General features: G+C 42.5%; 1 protein-coding gene across 2 annotated transcripts in view; it reads right to left on the bottom strand.

Annotated features, from left to right (window-relative positions):
* Positions 1–1,192: 1,192 nt before the first annotated feature.
* LOC150004149 (uncharacterized) overlaps positions 1,193–22,822 on the bottom strand; it is an 80,842-nt gene continuing 59,212 nt past the window's right edge. Inside the window, exons 5-6 of one of the 2 annotated variants that reach the window (XR_016512368.1) lie at positions 2,767–2,833; positions 1,193–1,364 (exon numbers count right to left, since the gene is read on the bottom strand). Coding sequence is in view for 1 of the 2 variants with exons in the window: in XM_090283500.1 (XP_090139626.1) it covers positions 2,818–2,833 (16 nt within the window). In the remaining variant the exon portion in view is untranslated. Of the gene's footprint in view, positions 1,365–2,739; positions 2,834–22,822 lie in introns of those variants that run through there. The other variant, XM_090283500.1, reaches the window with a different exon arrangement.

Here is a 22,822-nt window from a genome sequence, read left to right as displayed (position 1 = left end):
TGGTGTTCTCTCTTTTTTTTTTTTTTTCCTCTTTCCAACTCTAAATTATAACAACTGACAATTGTGTATACACATTTTCAAAAAAAAGTCCCATCCTTTATCTGAATCAGCATTCATGGAGAACCTTCTGTGTAGCAGGCATAGCGCTTAGTACCAACCCCAGTGGTAAGTACCAAGGCTGTTCTAAATTAACACCACAGGAAATGACAGGCTTGAACAGTCTTCTCATCCTTTATTCTGATTCCTTCCATCTGTTGCCAGGTGGTTCCTTAGGAAATGAAATTAGTGTGCAGGAGGTTTATAAGGAATACTCATGGGACCAGAGCCTGTAGAAGGGAAGGGGAGGATGCAGGATTGAGCAGAGTGAGAATTCAAGTGACCATGAGGTATCAAAGGGAGCCTTAGAGTTTAAACATGGGAGGACTCTCCAGAACCATCTCTTTATCAAGTAAGGCTGACAGCTGAAGGTCGTCTGCTGGAAGCACTCAAGCAGCACAGCAATCGAGCCCTTCAGCCATGAAGGTGGTGCCTCTCAGTATCCACCTCACCACCCACATGGCTGGGATTCACTGGAGGTGACTGACTTGACTTGTTGTCTTGAGCCTTAGTATAAAGGGTAGGAAACTCATAGAGAAGGAGAACTGGGTTTCTGAGGCCAGGACCACTGCTCTTGGTAGTGGCAGAGCAGGAAGAGGCTGGAATGGGTCTGGTCGAGTTCCACCAGATAAATGAGCAAAGGCCAAGGTCAGGCAAAGGTGGGCAATCCTATGTCCTGCCTCAGGTTTTCTTCAGATGCTGTCCCTTCTTCCAGAAATGTTCTTCACTCAATTTCCAGGTCTCTGTTTACATGAAACATCCTCTATCCTGTCTCCTTGGGCCCAATCTAAAAACCTGAACTTCGCCTTTGTCATATCTGTCCCTCTAGGGCCTGTTAGGGGACTATTTATTCAAAAAATTTCCCCTATTTTACCAAAAGCCTCACGAAGGTAGACATTTCTTCTTTTCTTTTCTTTCTTTCTTTTTCTTTTTTTACTATGGTATTTTCCATGTCTAGTGGTATGCCTGACACATAGTAGATTCTTAAGAAACTATGTTAAATGATTAAAATTATAGTAGGGGCTACATCTGGATTCTTTGGTTGCAAGCAACAGAAACCAACATTGGCATGATTCAGAAAAAAAGGGGGGTAGTTATGGAAAGAATGTGGGGAGTCCTGGGATCACAGAGAACAGGGGTGAGAACAGGCAATGCCCAGCAGCTCTGGAGGTGGGAGTGTTCCAAGACAGGAGCAGCTGGAAATATATCTCAAGTCACTTTCCATAGCGGAGAGGCAGTGTCTTAGTGGTCACATGCTGTCCTCTTGGCTGGAAGAGAACAGAGCCAATAACCTCACCAATCTACATCCAGAAGGAAATTAGGGGAGGCTGAAGAAGGACTCACCAGCATCTCTCTGCAGATTGAGGCTGCACCTGATGCCCCCATAAGGAGCTGGGCAGGGAAAGCCCAGTGAGCTTTCCTAAACACAGACCTTGTCGTGACCTGTGTTTACTCAAAAAACTTCCAATAGCTCCCTATGGCTTGTAGGATGACATTCAAACTTCTAAGTGTGGCTCTTTGGGCTTTTCATACTAGCCAGCCCCACCCACCCCAAGCCTCTCTAGCGCCTTCTTTCCCCATGGCCCTGGGGGAGCACTCTGGGCTGCTACTCTCACTGTCCTGCAAATGTGCAACCCGTTGCCTTTTTTATTCTTGTGGCTTTGCTTTTGCAAATCCTTTCACTTGAATGACCTTCTCTCTCTCTCATCTGGCTCCGGTAAAACCACTCTTCTGTAGAGCTGTCAGACAGACAGCCTTCTCCATACACAGCGGGAAGCAATAGCTCTTTCTCTCTGCTTTGTTTATATTGTTATAGTATCACTTAGCAAACTTTATTGCAGTTAGTTGCATGCAAATTTGATTCCTCTAACAGAGTCTAAATGGCTCCAAGGCCAGGTTTTCAGCTTCAGATCTCTCATATCACCAAGGTATCATAAATACTATTCTGCTTTAAGTGAGTATAAATAATAAGTTCTTTTAAAATTATCTTTCTCCTTCATTGTTACCAGATCTTCCCAGGAAGAATAAGCTAGAGAGAAATTGTTTCTAGTGAAATTTACTTTAATATAAGACCTCCTGAGGAGAGGCTCTGATATAAGCAAAGCAGCAGGCAGCATCAAGAAATTGTAGAAATAAATAAATATTCCTGGCACAGAACTGAAGTTTCCATGAGGAAGTGAGGTGTCCAGTGCCGGAATCCTGGGTGGTTCCCAGACAATCTTCCCCTTAGAAAGAACATTTAAAAAAAGAGAAAAGCTTTTTGATTGGCTTCTTTAAACAAAAATTCAAATATAATCAATGCATATGTTCAATTCCGCAAAAGGAGCTCACAGCATTCATTTTCACCTGCTGCTATTCCTAGCTAGGGACCTTTGACAACAGCAATTCCAATATTGTTCATGTTGCTCTAAGAAATTGGTGTGATTTAAGGAAAAACTAAGAGTTTATGGGCACCAAAGAGAGACCGGGCTCTAAAAGAACAATCAGGAGCTTTGTTTGAGTTGTTGGTGCTAATCTCAACAATTTCCACCAAAAGAATGCAAGTCCGTCACTGCAGCCAGGCCTGCTTTGCCCCTAACTCTGTCTTAAGCAGGGTGGGCACAACCATCACCAAGTAAGAAATCCCAGCTTGTAGAAACCTGGTTGATTACTTAGCACTTACCCGCTTACCTCACTGTGTGCCAGGCACCACAAGTTGAGCCCAATATTTGCCTGTCTCATTTAATCTTCACAGGACCTAGGAGATAAGAAGGACCTTGATAACTTGCATTTTGCAAATGAGGATTAGAAGTCTAGGAATTGGCCCTGGTCATGGGATCTCTCTGCTGTGAGCAGGACTGGAATGCAGGTTGGAATAACTGAGGCCAGTGCCCTAACCCTCCCTCTTGCCAACCTGGCTGCATGTTAGGGTCTTGGGAAAATGCAAAATAAATCAGACAAACAAAGAACAACAACAATAACCACAAAACAAAACAAAATATATAGTGTGTTACATGGTTATAGCACTCTAGAGAATAATAACACAGAGAAGAGGGACAGAGTGCTGTATGGGGAAAAGGTGGGTGGAAATTTTAAATACTGTCAGGAACATGGTCAGGAAAATGATCAACCAGATAACACATCAGCAAAGAGCTGGAAAAAACAATGAGGGAATCATGTGGGTATCCTGGACAAGAGATTTCCAGACAGAGGCAATGTCACAGGTAGAAGGCCCTGGTATAGAACAATTAATTGGCCAGTATGGCCAGAGTGACTGGTGTCAGGGTGGAAAGGGTAGCAGGAGATGAGGTCAGAGAATCATATGGGACGTTGTAAACCACTGTAAGACTTTTCCCCTCTTAGTAGGTAACTCTACTGGTTGAATTGTTCCTACTCAACTTTTTATAAACGTTTGATATCTTGTATATGAAAGTAGAATTGGCCTAAACTACATTAAATATCTGTTTCAAAGTTGGAGTACTTGAGTGAACGTTTGGGACCAGGGGTCCGAGAGCTAGGGAAGAGGGGAGAGAGGAACCGTGATCCACTTGGGGCTCTAGGGAGCCACCAGCTGTTACAGGCCATCTGAACTACTCAGAAACATTGAAACGCCCCCATTTGAGAAACAGCATATGGATTTGTAAGCATCTTCTTCCCACTTCTGTTTACGAGAAATCAGCATTTTTTTTTCTATACATTGCTTAGATTCTGCCTTGCGACCTACCTAGTTTCTTTGATTTCTATTTTGCTCTCTTGATCATGCTATTGATCATGATATATATATATATATATATATATATATATATATATATATATATATATATCTGGTTAACCAGCCATAGTCCCTTTGCTGATCTCATTGTCCTCACCTCCACCTCCAATTAGACCATTGTTTTAGGTTGTGGCCACGTTCCTACATGGCCTCTGCACCCCCACTGCATGCCCCTTTCACACCCTCATAGCACCCCATCATCTAGTCATAGTCCTTGTAGTAGACCGTTGGATTGGTGGCCCCCAGTAAACCACATCTCAAAATAGTCACAGCCTGAGCAGCCTCTCCTACATTGACCCTGGGATGGGCCATGTGACTTACTTTGGCCAGTAAGACATTAGCAAATATGAAGTCAGCAGAGGCTTCATTAGCACTGATACATTCTGGAAGTCACCTGCCATACCGTAAACTTGCTGGGACCAGGCTACCAATCCAGAGAGACCCTCATGGATAAGATGCCACTTTGGATACCAGTCCAAGCCATGCTCCCAATGCAGTGCAGCTCTGTGACTTCAGCTGTAGCAGGTGAAACAGAAAAGCTATCCAGCTGAGCCTGTCCAACCCTCATGAAAGGAATAACTCACTAAATTTGCTTTCAACCACTAAGTACTGTGGTGTTTTGGTACACAGCAGTAGTTAACAAAAAGAATTCCCATTTCATCTGGTCCAAAACCTGTTAGTCCCAGGCCATCCTCATTTCTATGGCAGCCTCAGTTTCTGTGTGTCTACATGCTTTCACCAAGACCTACTGACTCAGCCACATGTGAACCTGGGCCTGCTACAGGCATGTGGTTTAGAATAATTTGCAATTGGACCTCTGAGCTGGAGACAAATTGAGAGAAAGCTGAGCATGCAGGTACCCATCATTATTGTACTGTGTCATGACTTCTGGCCACCCTCCTCATTTGTTCCTAGGCCTAAGTGATATCTGTCATTATACCGAGCCATTGTTTGGGAATAAATTTGTATTTGCATTGTCTGTCAGCCAAGGAGCACCCACTTAGGTTTCCTTTCATTAATGCACTCCTTATAACAGTATTGTCTTTTGTCTTGCTTTTCTCGTCTTTACATCCTTTAGGATGAGAAACCATTGGAAGCTGTGTTCAACGTGAAGTCTCACTCATTGCCACGCTCACTGACCAGGTGTAGCCCTTCAGGATAAAAAAAACAAACAATGAATTGCAAGTTTACTAAGGGTTTCCTATTCCAATTGTTCTTTTATTCTAATTTTTGTTCCCTTAGCTTCGAAAGGCTCTCAAAAATGCTGTTGTCTCCAGCCTCTCAGCCACCTACTCTGGAATAAGCTGACACCTCTAGGAGTCAAGCATTCCCAGAGGCTGTACTGATGCCCCAAGTTTCCTTCTTCTTTTAGCTCTTGGCCATGCCATTCTTCACTGACATTCTAGCTCTCAGAGCCTTCAAGCAGATGTATATTATTATTTTTTAATTTTTTTATTGAATTTATTATGGTGACATTGGTTAATAAAATTATATAGGTTTCAGGTGTACAATTCTATAATACATCATCTGTATATTGTATTGTGTGTTCGCCGCCCCAAGGCAGATGTATTTTAAACTTTGTTCAGATTTTCTAATTGTTTTCAGCAGGAGGTTTGGTCTGAGTTGCCTAGTTTACCATTGCTGGAAAACTGAAGTTCTTTTTAAAATATTAATTAAAATGGAATGTATTTAATTCTCAGGTGAGTTATTTTTTATTCCTAGTTTAATTCATTGGGTAATATTTTCCTAATGACATGAACAATCACCATTGTCATACTCTAATTATATAAATATTTTGGTCTGCTTCTAGACTTCCTCCTATTTTGTTCTATCCTTGTGTATATTTCTGGACCAGAACCAGGTCATTTACTGGGTAATGCAAATTACTGTAATTTTATAATGCATATTAATATCTGATGAGAGAAGATCTCCTTATTTCTCTCCCTCTCTCTCTTTTCTTTTTGCAAAACATTTTTTGGCTCTTCTCATGTTTTTGTCCTTTTGAGTTGGAGCAGGAAGAGAGTGGGTGTTGAGTAGCCCATGTTTATGAACCCAGGTGACACACCTTACGGAAACAGGTGGGAGTCGGTGGAGAAGACTTAACAGAGAGCAGGCTAGAGGGTTCTGTGTTAGTTCAGGTCCTCCAAGAAGCAGACATTACATCAAGATTAGATGTGCAAAAGAATGATTAAGAGCAATGCTTGTGAAGGGAAAAAGGGAGTCAGAGAAGGCAGGGATAGCTGACCTTTGTGAAGGAGAAGTAGGTAGGAAGAGTCTCAGACTTTAGGCCAGCTCAGAGAAAGTTTCACACTGGTCAGAGAGTCCCAGGTCCTGCTGTGCTCAGGTACTCCATAGTGCTCGGTCACTGGCTGGGACCAGTGTGTGAGAAACACAGCTGTGGTACATATGTGACCAGATCCAGAGGGACAGCAGTCAGAGTTGTCAGACGATCATGTTCCCATTCCATGAGGTCCGAGCTGCTTGTTTTTGTGGCCACCACAGTCTCTTACTAGCAAATGAGGCCCAAACAGAAAATATCATTTGTTATAGTCTATGAAGCCACGTTTTTAACCCCAGGTCTGTGGTATCTACATGGAGAAATTTGGGCTAAAACTCTTTGGAGTTTAAAGACTTGTACACTTAATTAGCTGAGCTCCTTTTATCCAGAACTGTGCCATATTCCCTCATAGTGCCTGTTAATTGAGGTGCATCTGTAGTCGATAATTTTTGATGGCATGAAAGATATTCTGGAATTACTGACAACTTGTGCAGAGATGGTCAGAAGGTCAGAATGAGATTTTCTGGGCTCATAATATTGAAAGAAAATAGATTGTTTGCATTTCTCTAAATGTACATGGAGTCGGCTAGGGTGATAAAGGTGAGGATGTGTGAAGGAACCCAGGTAAAAGAGAGGAAACAACCAACCTGCCTGCGCCAGCTGCTCAGCTGTCTAAGAAATAGAAAAATGGCTTTGCACACCTAAGATTTCAGAACATTGGTGAGAGAAAGTGTTTTAAGAGCCTGGAAACATGAGCCCATGTGCATTTGCAATAATGCCATTGTCAGGACTGTCAGTTCAAGAGTGATTTGTTCAACTGGTGCTTCAGCCACATCAGGTTGATCTTGTTATCAACACGCAGCACCTACGGATCACCCCTGGAAAGTGCAAGAGGTAAATATAGGACAAGGAAAATACAGTACACAGGTGGTGGGGACTCACCGAACTTGTTATGTCAAGAGCTGATGACAGCCAAGAGCATAGATAGCATCACTTGTTTCTGTTTATTTAAAAAAAAATTTTTGTAAGAATTTATTTGGGCCAAGCTGACGACATTGCCGGGAAGCAAGATCTTAAGTGTTCCCTAAATACCATCACTATTAAAAAGTTGAGATAAGTTGGTGCCTGACAGATTACTATCTGTGATTTGGGGGTTATCTTCTTTGGTCTTTTGAGGGTGACATCAGAGATGTTGTCCTATTTGTCTCACAACAGTCTCTACTGAGGCCTCTGTGGAAGTCAGATGGACCATATGTACAATCGTTCTAATATAAATATTTAAAAAACTTGAGGAGCTTCTAAAGCAACTGTTAACATCTATGGTTGTTCTAGCTTCAGGTCATCAGACTTTTGTGGGTGTGGCGGGGCTCTTTCATCCAGAAGACAATTTTAAGGGCACCACCCAGACATCTTCATCTGATAGCTCTAGAGGATTCTGGGGTCTACCTAGCTTGTGAGTTTCCTCTCATGCAAGTTGTTGAACCACAAGCTGGATCATCTAGAAGTACAGAGGTTGTTGAAATGTTTTTCAAACACATGATCCCAACCTATAGAAATGGAGCAGCTCTGATTGAAGGGATGACAGGGAGAGTATTGGGGGTGGAAGGCAGATAACAGGTGACTTGTGCTCATCTTCATTCTCTGTCCCCACTGAAGTACCTCAGACCCTTCTTCAGGGGATGATTTGAGTACCTCTGTGGCAAAGGAAATCAATGTATGTAGAGTTGACCTCATGGTCAGTGACACCTATCCAATCCCAGGAGTGCATGTTTAATGGCATGATTCAGAATGCCACATGGCAAATGGCAATCAGAGTTATCTAGTGAACATATGTGGACTTTTCTAAAAGGCAACATGCTGACCTGGACAGAACATGAGTTCAGAGTCAGAAGACCTGGGTTCTAGTCTTGACTCTAACATTTACTAGCTTTGACTTTGGCAGATAACTTCTCCAATTCTCAGTTTCTGGCCTTCACAGTGGGGAGAAGAACATCTTCCTGAAAGAACTGTAGGGAAGGTGAAGTGACATATCCATGTTGTCTTGGCTGAGACAGAACAGTTCTGTTCACACAAACATTCCTCGGGAGCTCTTGTCTGGTGTTCTGACATCTTGTCTGGTTTTCTGACACCCTTTTTAATCTTGATTCCCAACATTCCTTCAGGGCTCCTGTCTTTGGCCCCAATTTGTACAAATCAGTGCAGCCCAATATTGGTGTTTCCTGAGACACAATCCTGACATTCACCTCTTGGATCAGCCTACCATGACCATGGATGAAAGGCATCTGGGCGCTCCTAAGACTGGCCTTATAGGACTCTGGCTGTTGGAAAGGGGGTTGGTAGACCAGCTTAGTTTGTGATGTTGCTCAGAGTCAGTCTTCTTATTGGGACTTGTGTTCTGGGTCCTACTTAAGCTGAAGGAGCATGCAGTGACTTCACCCTCCACACCATAAAACCCAGTTCCTCACCTCAAGCAAGCATCTGTCCTGACTGCAAGCTACTGGTGGAAATCTTCAGGTCTGTGGAGGATGGCATGCACAGAGAAGACCACACATTAGCCAGAACTCAAGGGTAAGAAGATGGGTTGGACTCATCCCAAATGAGTCCTGGATGCACAGAACATGCAGAAAAGGCACCAAGGAGAATCCCCTCCAGCCATTAGCATGGAAAATGACAGTGGCTATGAGGGGGAAAGAATGGTGGCCTGATAGTCAGGACACCTAGGCTGCTCTCTTGGCTGGGCCAGAATCCAGCTATCTACATACTTCTTGACACCTTGATCAGTAAAATGAAAAGGTTAGATGAAGTGATCCCATGGACCCCATAGATTCCTAGCAAAGAACCTACGAAAACAGGGCTTGAGTTATAAGTGTTATTTATTCCATAGTGGACCACCTATTTGGGCAGATGGGAAATCAGAAGGAAAGCCAAACCTTCCAACCTGATTTATTTGAGAGAAAAGACCCTCAGTTCTTAAGAAATTGAGCAGAAGCAACACCTCAGCCTTATCACAATTTATGCTCAATGATGCACCACTGATATCTATAACACATGTTCTTGTAATTCCTGATCCCAGCAGATAGGCCGCCTTCTGTTCATTGTAGAGGAGTTAGCAGAAGTGAAAGGATGTGGGTAGCGAGTAATAGGGAAAGCAGGTTTGTCAAGCCCCATCACCCTGGACGCCCAGTAATTTAATCTGGGGAATATCAGATAAGCAAACAAATCTGTTAATGGTAGGAAATGGAGTCCAGCTCCGCCAACTAAGAAGAGAGATGGGGCCAGATATTAAATAGCCCTTTCCTCTCCAGAGGCCATCGTTTCTCTCTTCTTTCTGATAAAGAGGATGAGACAGGCATATAAATTGTACCTAGAACATGAAGCAGTATTATAGCGGTGTGTTCCAAATATTGAGAAGCCTGACAGAAAACAAGAATAACAGAGTTTGGCACAAAAGGAAAACAAGAAGCAAGAATCCCAGTGATTCTGAAGGAGAGAATCAAAGGAGCCTGGACACATGATGCCCTCTGGGCTCAGCATGGGGGCCTGGGGACAGGAGGCAGTCCTTTGGTCTGTGGGGACTCCAACTGGGACCATCCTCCACCATCTTCTTTGAGTCTGCGTCTTGTTTCCCTAACTTAGACGAATTTCATGACAACCCAAACTTATTTTTACCATCATTTGACCAAGTCATTTATGTGAAAATTCTTTTTAACTAATTAATTAATTAATTAATTAATTTCAGAGAGAAGGGAAGGGAGGGAAAGAGAGAGAGGGAGAGAAACATCAATGTGTGGGAGAAACATCAGTTGGTTGCCTCTCGCACACCCCCAACCAGAAACCTGGCCCCCAACCCAGGAATGTGCCCTGACTGGGAATTGAACCAGTGACTTTTGGGGTCGCAGGCTGGCACTTAATCCACTGAGCCACACCAGCCAGGGCTATTTATGTGAAAATTCTTTACACTATGTGTGCCAGGTATGCATCTTGTATCAGGTTTCCTGTGATTCAGCCTGTCTTCAGAATAACTTTTGGCAATGAGGGAACCAATGAATAATAATAATAATAATAATAATAATAATAATAGTACGTAAATGCCAAGCACTTTAAGTATATTTTCTCACTAAAATTGCACAACAGCCCTTTGAGATAAGTACTACTATTATTACTATTTTATAGGTAAGAAAACTGAAGCTCAAAGAATTGACAAAATTTACTCCTGGTTCCAAGGCTACTCTGCGATGAAGCTGGACCTCCAATCCAGAACTACCTGCACCCAAATCCATTTATTGGTTAATGTGCTGTAACAGTACAGCCAACAGCAAGTAGGGGCGTTCAATGAGATCTCACTAATGCTCAGATCTCCCTAGAACTTTGCATTGATAATCTCATTTAAATACAGCAGCTCACATGCAGTACTTTTATTATCATCCTTTTAAATATTACTGTTATTATTACAGAAGAAGACAGTGAAGCTTGAGAGGTTCAGTAACTTGCCCAGGAAATTCAAGCAGCAAGTTTGAGATGTAACCATGGGCAGTCTGACTGGCAAGCTCATGCCGTTGACCATGGAGTTAAATTTGGAGTTAAACCCTTCTGACTCCACTGACCCAGTGGTATACATACTATGTGTTGTCAATAATCTGAATTTCCAGCGTAAATCCTGTCTGTTCAAGTTCAATTTTACATTTTAACCGCTTGGGGCCCTTCCCACAGGAGCAATGTTTGGCACCTGGTGGATTGCCAGCTGTCTGGATCTTCGGGTAGTTTCATCTCTCGCCTGTTCATGCTTGGGCTTGAAATGTTTACTGCGCAGCCCCAGTCATTTCCCAGGCAAAGGCAGTCCTTCTTGTGTGAATTGAAGGATGATGAGCTTGCCTCCCCGCCCCCCACCCCGCCATGGAACTTTGTCTAAACCCTCCTAAAATGGACAGGTGGCCAACTCCACATTTACTTTGCTCTTATTTACCCTCCTTCCCAGACCTGAGCCCGCCAACTTCTCAGAACAATGCTGGCTATTCTAAGCCAAGCTTCTGTGTCATAAGAGCTTTGGGATTGTCCAACACTAGACTTGCCTTTGATTGAAAGTTCTAATCAGCCCCAGGCTTTGCCTTTTCCAGACCCCCTACATGTTTGAAAAGGCCCACTAAAGCGTTTCTAATGTCCATCTCCATTTCCTCTAGTGAATTTGATTATAAGTCTCCTGGAATCTTATCAGCATGAAGAATCTCAAGGCTTTCTGGTGTAATTTGCCCACTTCCCAGATATTCCTCATCAATGCATCGCAATTGGGATCCCAGATTGGGGAAGTATCCCTTTCATTCAAATGAATGCAGGGTGCTCCAAGGCTTTCAGAATTATTTTGTCTTTATCTCTTGTATAACACATTATCCTTTGCCATTTGAGGAAAAATTTGGTTTGTATCTTTAATCTTTTGTTTATTGTTCATTGTTTTTGTCCCTTTGAATGCTTCATAATGACCACTTGCATCTTTCTATAAGTATGTTTTGTCTTTTGACCCAGGACTTGGCCAAACTTTCATTTGCTCATCTCTCAAGAAGTTGGACTAGACCAGGGCCAGTAACCTTTCTCTGTAAAGGGCCAGATAGTAAGTATTTTAGGCTTGTGACAGGAAACTAATGAACAACACAAACAAACAAGCAAGATAGAACCAGAGGCATGTAAACAAGGAATAAGGTTGTGGGCCATGTGGTCTCCATCGGCAACTACACAACTCTTTTGCATTGTAATTCAAAAGCAGCAGGCGCCAATAAAACTTTACTCATGGACACCAACATTTAAATTTCATATAATTTCAGATTTCATGAAATACTGTCTCTTTGACAAACCAAGTAAAATTATAAAATCCATTCCTAGCTTACAAGGTATACAAAGTCAGGCAGTGGGCCAGCTTTGGTCCCTGCACTAGATGATTCTAAATTTCTTTCTTATTCTAAGTACCATGGCATTTCAGAACTAAAGTGGCCCTTAGAAGTCATTAGGTCCAGGCACCCTGTGTGCCACTGAAGGAAGAAGTGGCCCACAAAGGCAATGTGACTGACCCCGACTCACACAGTTGGCGGGTGAGTGGCAGTTCAGGACCATATCATGGGTCTGTTGGCTCTCCATCTGAGTCACCCCCACTGCTGTGTCCCACCTCCAGCTCATCAACACGTATGCTGAGTTCCATTTATTAGCAAAATGAGATCATTTTAAAGAGTTACAAGTTTGGGAATCATTCTTTACTCTTGCCTGGAAATTGCATTTTATATCCCTGTATTTAAGTGAATACATGACTGTGAACACTTTATTTGAATGAATGCATAAACTACTCACTTCTATAAAACACTACAGAATTTGTGTGATATATATGTTTTTTTGTTGTTGTTGTTAGATTAAGGCCAAATTAGACAACGGCTTACATCAAGTCGGAGCAATGTACCAATATCCAAAATCTGTGACACTTGAACTACAAAATAAATAAATTAAATTTATCTAGAACATTTTCTTGGGTGAATTGGACTGAAGTACTAAATAGCCGAATAATCACACACACACATGAAAAAGTTTTGCTCCCCCCACCAAAGACTGATAAAATTAATAGCTCAAATAAATGTAAAAGTACCTTAGATGAACTGGATACAGGAAATACCCTCTCTACTCTCCAAGGAGTCCTAAAAAGTATTGATGACAAGACTTGTTTTTGTAGCAAGACTGAGTCCATTGCAGGGCAGCCAACTTAAAATATAGGGCACAGTTTTAAAATCTCTCAGTCGCCATCCAAATAGATAGACCAGACCGTCGTCGGCAGCCGTCCATCTTGAGAGACGATGGTGTAGCTTCTTAAGAGTCTATCTGCACCGCCGAGAATGGTTGTGCAGTCCGACTTGGGAGTGACACGGTATCTGTCTCCTCCCGTGTTGAATCGACATCTTGCGATGACGCTGGAGTGTCCTCTCCAGTGGAGCTGAAGCTACAGAGCCTGGGCAGGGTGATATGGAGGGTCTGCTGTTGCCCATGCAGCAGACCCCCCCTCTCTTCGCAGCTGAAGGATCCAAGGGAAAGACGGAGTCAATACAGCTTGGCTTCAGGTGCGCCGCAGGAGTTGCCGGTGTTGACTACAACGTCAAACCGCCTTAGGGACTCCGGCTCTGGATTTTCTGTCGGGGTTTACTCCCTTAGCCTTTCCCCTGAAGAGGTATGCCGCAAGGCAGCGGAGGTTTTTTGGAATCAGAGTTTTCCTTCTCTGATGTGCCCTGACTGGAAGATCGAACCAGCGACACTTAGCTCGCAGGCCGACGCTCAATCCACTGAGCCAAACCAGCCAGGGCCGAGAATAAGACCAGACCATAAAATAAGTTATTGCAAAAACCTGCATTTTCCCCTTTTTCTCTGATAAATGGGTACAGTGTTCTGGAGGGCTGTGTGTGTGTGCGTGTGTGTGTGTGTGTGTTGGGGTGAAGACTGGGTAACTGCTTTAAAAATTCAGAGCTCTCCCTTCTATCTGCCATAGCTAGTTATTAAAGCTCTCCCTTTCCTTTTCGGTGACTATGAATGTAGGAAACAGAAGTTAGGGTAAAAAGAATTTCATTTTAAAAAAATGAAATTAAGTTTTAGGAGGGGGGTGGAGGGAGGAAGAGATAGCCCAAGAAGAGAAGACTGTTTCAGCAATTCCCATCTGTAACTTGGTTTATACTTCCTGAATCTTCCCACTATTTCTGCATTTTCTTAGCTTCCAGAAGATTCTCTGCCTTAGCAGCCAACTCTAGCGAGTATTGTTTAATGACCTAGAGAGAGACATTATTGCAAAGAGAGAGATCAGAGAAACCTCAAGTAGCTTTTCCAATGGCTTACATCTTTCCCAATTACAGGCTCACTCACCTTTTGGAACCCTTCCCAGAGCCTGTCGGCACTCACACCTGGGAAGAAGCGAAACCGGAAGTTCTAGCAGAAGCAGCCCCGCATGATGCATACTTTGGTCTCTACCTACCAGACTTGAAGCTGACATCATAAGTAGTCAGGCCTGGGTGATTCAAGGATTCAGTAAGATGCACTAAATCTCCCAGCCGAGAGGTTGAGGTCCACCCTTATATGGGGAAGCTGATCTTACAGGTGCTAAACTGTTTCTCCTTGTGCATACTTTGGGGGAGCTCAAACCTTCATCTCACAAAAGAAAGGGATCCCAGCTTTATACTTTGCATAATAGAAAGTAAATGGCTTAGCTTTTCCTCTAGGGTAAAGAAGCCCTTGGCCTTGGTTTACTATTTCTAACGTGGTGGCCAACCTTCCCTGTTCCCTAAACCACACACAACACCCAACCAGCACCTGAAAGGGAGAATCTGGGCCTCTCAGATCCACTCAGTCAGAAGTCCTGGACTTTCTCAAATTCTGCTCACTGGCTCCATTCTTGGTTGTGTTTGATTCCTAGCTTCTCAGTGTGGTCTTCCTTTTCCTACACATTTCTAGATCTTTCTTCCTGATTGTTTATTTACTTATGATTCACTCTTGCCACCAATATTGGGTGACATCACGTGCAGGCACTGTGCTAATGCTGGTAGAAAACAAGATAAAAGAGATTCCTGTGCACGTGGGACTTCAAGTTCAGCAATGAACAAGACCGCCAAGAGATAATTAGTCATCTAAGTACCTACCTCCTTGTGATGTAGTGAGTGCTGTGAAGGGTATTACCTCACTAAATATTTATAGAGAACCTACTAGAGCCCAGCTGAGGGCACTATGGTAATCATAAAGAGGCTCCTCCTACCCCTATTTTTATGGAAATAGATCATTAATCAAACAATCACACTCATGAATGCTACAATAACAATCTGAGTATGTAACCAAGGACCTTAGAATCCCAGGAGAGGGGTGGTTTCTGGGAGAAAATGGCATTGGAGCAAAGATTTGCAGGGTGCCTAACTAACTTTGGCTTCTCTGCGTAAACCCAGTAGTGTGTGTGACCCCTGGAAACCCCCGGGAACCCCTCCATGATGCAATTTCTGCACCTGCCTCCTAATCCCAACCTCTCCTGATACACCAAGGCATCAGCCCATGTGGCCAGCATCCCTGGTCCCTGACAGTAGGTATCTGACATGTGGAACATCCAATGGCTTCAGCTTTGCTTATCACCTACCCCAGGGCCTGCACATAGTAGTCACTCACTAACTTTAACATTTAACAGTCATTTCCATTTGTTTGATAACTAACTTTGGTCCTCTGTGGGTGAGGATCTCCCCTCACATTATTCTCCAGTTCCTCTGCTCTCTGGGGAGAACTTATTGCTAATATGTTTCTCTCTGCCATAGCTAGTTACTATCCACACAAGGTCAATTGCAAATTTATATTGTAGCCTCTTGGGTGGGTGTCTCATTTCTTGTATGAACTTAAACCCAGAGCAGCCCACCCTTCCTTGTCCTCTGTACAGACTGGAAGATTAAGCTGCAGGAATACGGGTAGCTTGATGGATTTATAACCACAGAAGCTCAGGAGTAAGCAGGTACACAACAGTGTGGCTGATCACTCAGGGCCTAGTCGGAGTCACAGCCCTCATTCCCCTGTCACCACTTTTTCTTTTCAGAAGCATTGATCTGGCTCCTGAGCTAAGAAGTGTTCTTGAGTCCAGGAACATAAAGCACTTTTTCCAAGGGTTTCTGAACAAGCCAGTTAGTGAAGAAGAGTCGCAGGACAGACATGAGCTGACCTCCCGAGGGGTGGAGGGGAATCCTCATTAAGATAATTTGAAGGTACTTAGCAAAGATGAAGTTCAGGGTCAGTGTGCCATGTGATCCCTAATAAAAGCTTTGGAGCTTTTAGGGGGAGAGCTGTTGAAGAAAGACAAGGTGCTGGTGAGAACACCCAGGACAGGGTGAGGGAGAACAGGGACCCATGCGCAGTCACAGGATGCGGCCCAGCATTTTCATCCATTTCACAGCTATTTCATGGCAGAATTTCTGCAATGGGAACAGGCTGCAAGATCTGATCATTTTTCAAGTTGTCACCCAGTTCTCCTCTTAAGCTTCATTGAGGAACTGCAATTTGTGGCCTCAACAGCAGGTGGGTGACCCCTTTGATGGGAACAATCACTTCCTCCGACAGCCTTCTCAGGTCCCAATTCTCGAGTTGACTCCTTCCTTTTAGGTGTATGATCTGCGATGATGCCAGGGGCTCCCAGGAACTACCCAAACCCCTCAGTTTTTGAACTTTAGGAAGAATTGTTTTAAATTGTCAAAATAATATACCCAAGTTTTAGAAATAAAATAGAGAAACTTGGAAGAAAATACACACGATCCTACTAACATGACACATTACTACTAAATATTACCCTTTTGGTGTATTTTTCCCCATCTTTTTCAAATGCATTTTTTAAAAAATGTGTAATACTGTGCATTAAAATCAGTGTCCTATGTTGCTTTATGTTTCTATCTAGTCTTGATAATCAAAGTGAATCACTAGATACTATTCATTGAGAGAATAGATCATATTTATCTAATTTGTTCCTTATGTCTTTACATGCTCTTACATCCAGTTTTCCGCTAGTGGAATGGTACTGGAAGGGACGTTTTTGTACAAGATCCATGGTTCAGTCCTAGAGAAAGGCCTGAGGCACACAGCAGAGCAGCTTCCTACTGAAGGCTGGCAAGGATGCCCTCCGGGGTATCTTGACTGAGGCTTACTGCACATGAATCACGAAGTGCTCTAATCATAGGTAAGACTCTGTCCTGGACCCTGGGTTTGCAAAGTTACCTGTCTCATTTCTCATCTGTACAAGCACTTGCCTCCTGCCTTCTCCACTTCTCTGAATACAGGGTAGATGGAAGGTAGTCACTCCTTAGCTCCTGGGTTCAAATCACCATTCAGAGGGCATTCCCAGACTGAGCCTGACCTCTTAACCCCTCCCTATGCCAAATGCTAGGGAGAGGGAATCTAATGGCCCCATCTAGGCCTGGTATGTCTCTTCTCTCTTCTGTCAAATATAGGTAGAGATCGAATCACCATTAAAGGTCTACTTAATTGCTATTTTGGGTGCTGTATCTATCCCAGCCCCTATCCAAGCCCACCCGCTCCAGTGGTGCCCTGTGTCCTACTCCTTCTTGCTTTTCAAGGATGTGACTCCTGCAACTATTTCCTCCCTCTGATTCTCCACCATCACTAATGTCATTTTGTCTGTCAGCAAACAAACATGTTCTAATACCTTTCAACTTAAATAACAAACCTCCCTTGGCCCTAGTCTTTCTCCATTTAATTCCCAGATCTCTGCCCTTATTGACTAATAACATTATCAAAAGAATTATCCATCATTCTAATTCCACTAAAATTGCTCTGGTTAAGGTCACCAAGACCTCTATCTTGTTATGCCTCTATCCTCATCTAAGTCAGCCTTTCAGAAATGTTCCATACAGCTGAACACTCCTGTCTTGAAATATTCTCTTCTCTTGCATTTGAGGATACTGTCTATAGTAGATGCTCTGCTGTGCTATCTAGACTCCCCCCGCAAGGCCAAGGAACTCATTCTGCCAGTTGTCAGGCGTGTTGGTGGTAGACAGCTCAGGGCTCAGGCTATCTCAGAGAATTGCCCTCAGATGTGCAATTCTTACCCAAATTTATGCCCAGGGTGGCCCATATCCAAGGACTGGTTGATGGAAGGGTGCAAAGTCCAGCCCCCGCTGCCTCAGTTTCGGACAACTCTAGAGGACTAACCCACCTCCAGAGCTCTCCGTTGGATGGAACAGGCTGGGGCTTTTGTTGTAACAGCATTGTACTTGAATTTCTCCCTCTGTCCAATCTGCTTTCCTCGTTTCCTTAAAGGAGCTGTTCTCAAGATCTCCCAAATCTCCATCTCAGAGTTTGTTTCCAGGGCACCTGACCGAGAGTAACAGTCTCCTGATTTTTCTTTTATCTTGTTTTCTGCCACCTGGCTTTCTTACAAGTTCATTATTATATATCTTCATTCCTGATGTCTCTGTGCCTCAACACCTTTAAAATACCTCCTTTTCTCTCTCCCCCTCACTTTTTCTTCTCCCTCTTGAGCTTTCTTCTTTTCTTTGTTCATATTATCTGGTTGTTACAAAGGTGCTAAGTAGAGAATACACTAACAATTTTCCTTGGAAATAACCATGCTGCCCAATTGTTGTACTCAAGTTTTCTGAAATCTAAGAGAGAGATACATTTCAAAATGGATTTTAACCACTGGCTAATTGAAACAAATGCAGCATTAGTCATTGTTCTATAATTGGTTAAGGAAATAGTATTTACCCATGGGCACAAACCTAAGAACCTGGTATACAACTCAAACCAGTGATGGTGAAATTTAGTATTTATCTGTTATTTTGTTGTGAGCACATTTCATTCTTTCTCTTAATTAAGCTCTAAAATAAAAAAGAAAAGAATCAAAAGTTTGGATATGCAACAGCTTGCCTAAATTTCCAGGGCTGAAATAAAACACTTTTTCATAAAGAGCTTCACAAGCTGAAGCAGCAAGAGGAAATTGATTTCCTAGACTATTATGTTCAAATGAGATCATTTAGAAAATCAGAAAAATACCTTTCATATCCTATAGCACATTAAAAGTACATACCACCAAGATTGAGCTCAGTTTTGATAAATGTACCATGGTTATATAAGATGTTAACATGAGCAAAAGGTGGGTGAAGAATATAGGAAACTTTTTTCACTAACTTCACAACTTTTCTCTAAATCTGTAACTAAATGTTTAAATAATACACATTTTAATATGTAAGGCCAATCTGATTAGTAAACTGTTAAGAGGAAGTCCTTCTGTAATGCTGAGATTGGGATTTGGGGACTCAGGACATTCAGAGTGTATCTATGAATACTGAAATCAGAGAAAAGGTCCTTGAGCCACTCAGAGCTCTCACAAACACCTAGGAAAGGTGGAGTCATCCCCAGGCTGCTCATAGCCACTGTGCACGGAGATGCTGAACAGACTGTAGTGAGCAGTGCCAGGAGGAAAACTCCCGGTACCTGCACAGCTGGTTGGGGACGTTTGGTAGAGCAGCAACCAGAAACACACACTTCATGGAGGGTGACTGAATTATAATGCATTTCAACAAAGGGCGTTTGTAATGATGTTGTTGGATGACAAAGAAAGGTTGAAGTTATTTTTGGCTTAGACAAGAAATGCTTCTTAGAAGTTCCAGCTCATCTCTGCTCCCATACCGTCCCCCCTGCCTCGGCGGAAATGTGGTGGAGAAGAAAGGTGTGGAATTTGGAACTAACATTTCAGGCCATCCAACCTTGGGCAAATTCCTTCATCTTTATTAGTTTTAGTTTCTCCATCTATAAAATGAAAATAAAGATAGGTCTCCTGCAAAGGTTGCAGTAAAGGTTCTCTATTAGAGTCTTTATGAAATATTTAGCAAATGCCTGGCACTCAGTGCATCCAAAGGGTTCAGGGAGGAATGCACATCTGGCTGTCTGAGATTGAGAGTCCTGCTGTTCAGATCACTCTCCAGCTGTGGCCCTCTTCCCATTCTGTCTCTGAGCACAAGATGGGCTGACATGGGTCAGGTCAACAACTTTCTTAAGTCCCAGTGATTAGCGTGAAGCTTAAGAAATGAAGAGCAGAGGTTAGAAGCGCTGGCATCTTTGTGGTCTTGGCTTGACTTTGTGGCATCTTCTCTCTGCAGTATTTCTTCCCTTTGATGTTCCCATGAGGCAAGCAGAGTAGATGGGTCTGGGGCTGCCCTTGCCCTCCAGCTCCAAGTGGTGTGGGTTGCTCAGGCCAGCTCTGCTTTAAGCCTTAAGGAGAAGCACTCTTTCTGTAGGTAGATTTTTCTTTGGATTAATCATTCTTGAACTAGTTATTCACCATACGAGAAGGGCCAAGGAGGTCATTAGCCTACTTTTAACCAAGGCCAATTTGGCCTGCCCATTCTGAGAAAAAGAGTCCTTCCTGCTCCATGAGGTCCATCCTCATTCAACAGAGCCAAAAACTTCAGGTGATCATGCAAGACCAATGCCTGAAACAGGGTCTCATCTGCAGAGCCCCATCAGAATTCTCAGTGTTGGCAGCTACTCAAGGGGTCTCACATGATTAACATGGTCCCTCCAATCCCTCCGGTCCACAGACATTACTTGATTTCCAAGAGGGGTGATTTTTGCTTGCTCTGGCTTTTAGGAACAGTCCATACCCCTGGTCCAAGTGGAGCCCTGGCTTATCAATGCTCCCATGTCATCCTCTACACCTTGCCACAGAGAACCTGGTCCCAGCCTCTTACTTTATGTCTATGATCCAATGCTCTGGCAAGAAATGTATGTGCTACAACTTGGAGAGCTTTATGATTAAAATGAGTCAATAGACAAGGATTAATGTTCAAAGAAGAAAGTGTCAGATATCATGAAAATTCAAGCATGTGATGTCTTCTGGATGCAGACATAAACGAGCATACAGTACTCAAGGACATTTTCCTGTACTGTCCTTGAACAAGTTGACTTAGGAAACTACTCAAGTTTGGCCTGTTTTTCTAGAAAGCACCATCTCTTCCCACCTCTCACCTTGCTGTCAATTTCCTGAGTCCCTGCTCTTATGTCCCCACATTTCCCACCTCCTTCTGGGACTTAGAAGTGAGATCAGTCACTTCCCAACATACTTACAGCCGATTCTCAGCTGCCAGGCACTCATTTCTGATCACAAATGTACAGCATCTGTTCAGGTCTAAACATCTTATAATATTATAAGTCATAAGATTTTGTTGACAGCCAGTGTCCTGGTTTGAACTACTTAAAAGAAAGAGAGGAATATCCAAACAAACTGAGCCATGAAATTGTGAGTTTTATCTCCTCTGGGACTGCTGACATTCAGGTCTTTTCTTTTCTTTCTTAGGAGGTGGGGACAGTATTCCCTTCTTTTACTTCTTTCCCTTCCCCGATCATATCTATCCTTCTCAGTTTCCACAGGCATCTTTTCTATCAGGCTCACCCCCATAGTGTGACCCTTGCCTCCCCTCCCCTCTGAGCACAGTTGCTGAAACCTTGGCACCCCAAAATCCTCTTACCAACACCCATATCCCTTTGATTAGTAGGCACCATCATAACTAGTCTGGAGAGGTAAGTAAATAGACACATTTTTCACTATCTGTTTTTTAAGCCTTCCTATCCATGGAATCCTTTCTTTAAGTAAAACAAAAGGGTTGAAGAAGAGGGGAGCGTTGAAAGATTAAAAGCCCATTCATGTGTCTTACTTTCTGCTTTCCAAGAAAGTTCCCAAGAGTGAACCTGCAAGGATCTGAGAAGCAAAATGCGAAGACCAGTGATCTAGGAGCTAATTTTAATATTGTGACTGTAAAGTGGTTTAGAGGTTGTTTTGTCCTTTGGCTACAATTTTGGGTTCATATATGGATCCATTGAAGATGGTCTCTAATTAAACACCTTTACCTCAAAAGAAGGCCACCCTCCTGAGAAAATAGAATTTTCTTTGTAGCAAATGACTTCATGATGCAGGTTTCTGGAATACCATGTAGTGAAAAGCAGGGACTCCTTGTGATGATATTTTGGTAAGGCATCATGGAACTAGAACTCAAGAGCAATATTTCTATTTGACTTGTTGGTGAGAACTAAAGAGTAAGAATCCAAGGTATTCCTTTTGCAACAAACTTTTATAAAGTGGCTGTCTTGTGTCAGGTATCCTCGGTGCTGGAGATTGAGTCCAGCACTAGACAGAGGCCTTGCCCCATGGAGCTTACATTTGAGAGGCCCAGGCAGATAGACAAATACACAGATAAATGGACTGTCTATTTTCAGATAGTATTACAAGCTATAAAGAAAGTAAATCAAGCTTTTGTCATAGAGAATGACTGGGGAGTTGTCAAATAACCTAGCCTTATTCACTATTTATCCAGAGAATTAATCAAGCTAATGTCCATATCTCAAGCTGAAACAGTAAAATTTCATGCTCAGAATGATTGTCCAGAAGAACAGAAAGATTAATTCATATCTCCTTATTCATTTTCAAAAAAGAAAAAAGAGAAAATAGGAGGGGGAGAGAGGAAAGGAGGAGGAAGAGAGGGAAAAAACTATGTTCTTGAAAAATATCTTGCAAAGTGAAGAAAATTCAATTAACCAAAGTATTCCACTTCCAAAGAATTTCAGCTAATCAAGGATTTATTGAACCATTAAATACTTTGACTGTCTAGATTGAAAATCTAGGAAATAGTGATAATATTTATTTATTTTACCTTATTTAAAAAAATTACCTCTCTTTTAATAGAGAAAATCCTAGTATGGTTTTCATAAATATAGTTTTTATTTCAAATATATCTCATTTCATAATCTAGCTCCTTTTGGATTTACAAATGGCATCTTAATCATCCATGGTCTTTATATAACTGGAAAGAAGTATGTCTTCAAAAGTGACACATTTATAAAAATTACAATATATTTTTGATCAAAGTGATCCAGTTTAATCCAAATTGATTCACATTATTACTTACTTTGAAAAGAGTTCAAGGCACATACCAAACCTTACCAATTGCTTCCATTTTTCTTGATTAACTAATACAAAGCAGAGTCATCCTTTTCAGAGAGAGTCCAATTAAACTGAGTGTGACATGGGCCAGCATGATTTAGATGCAATTCCCTTCCCACTTAAAAAAACAGCTTCTAAAGTCAAGGATAAAGGGCATGATCCTGAGCTTGGGGCAGAACTGAAGGCTTCCAGAGCAAATTTCTGTCATATTGGGGTCCGC

The sequence above is a fragment of the Furipterus horrens genome, unplaced genomic scaffold, assembly GCF_987537825.1.
Source record: "Furipterus horrens unplaced genomic scaffold, mFurHor1.1.pri manual_scaffold_7, whole genome shotgun sequence".
Taxonomy (NCBI): domain Eukaryota; kingdom Metazoa; phylum Chordata; class Mammalia; order Chiroptera; family Furipteridae; genus Furipterus; species Furipterus horrens.
Note: the sequence above shows the minus strand (reverse complement) of the source record. Positions and strands in the feature narration are given on the sequence as shown.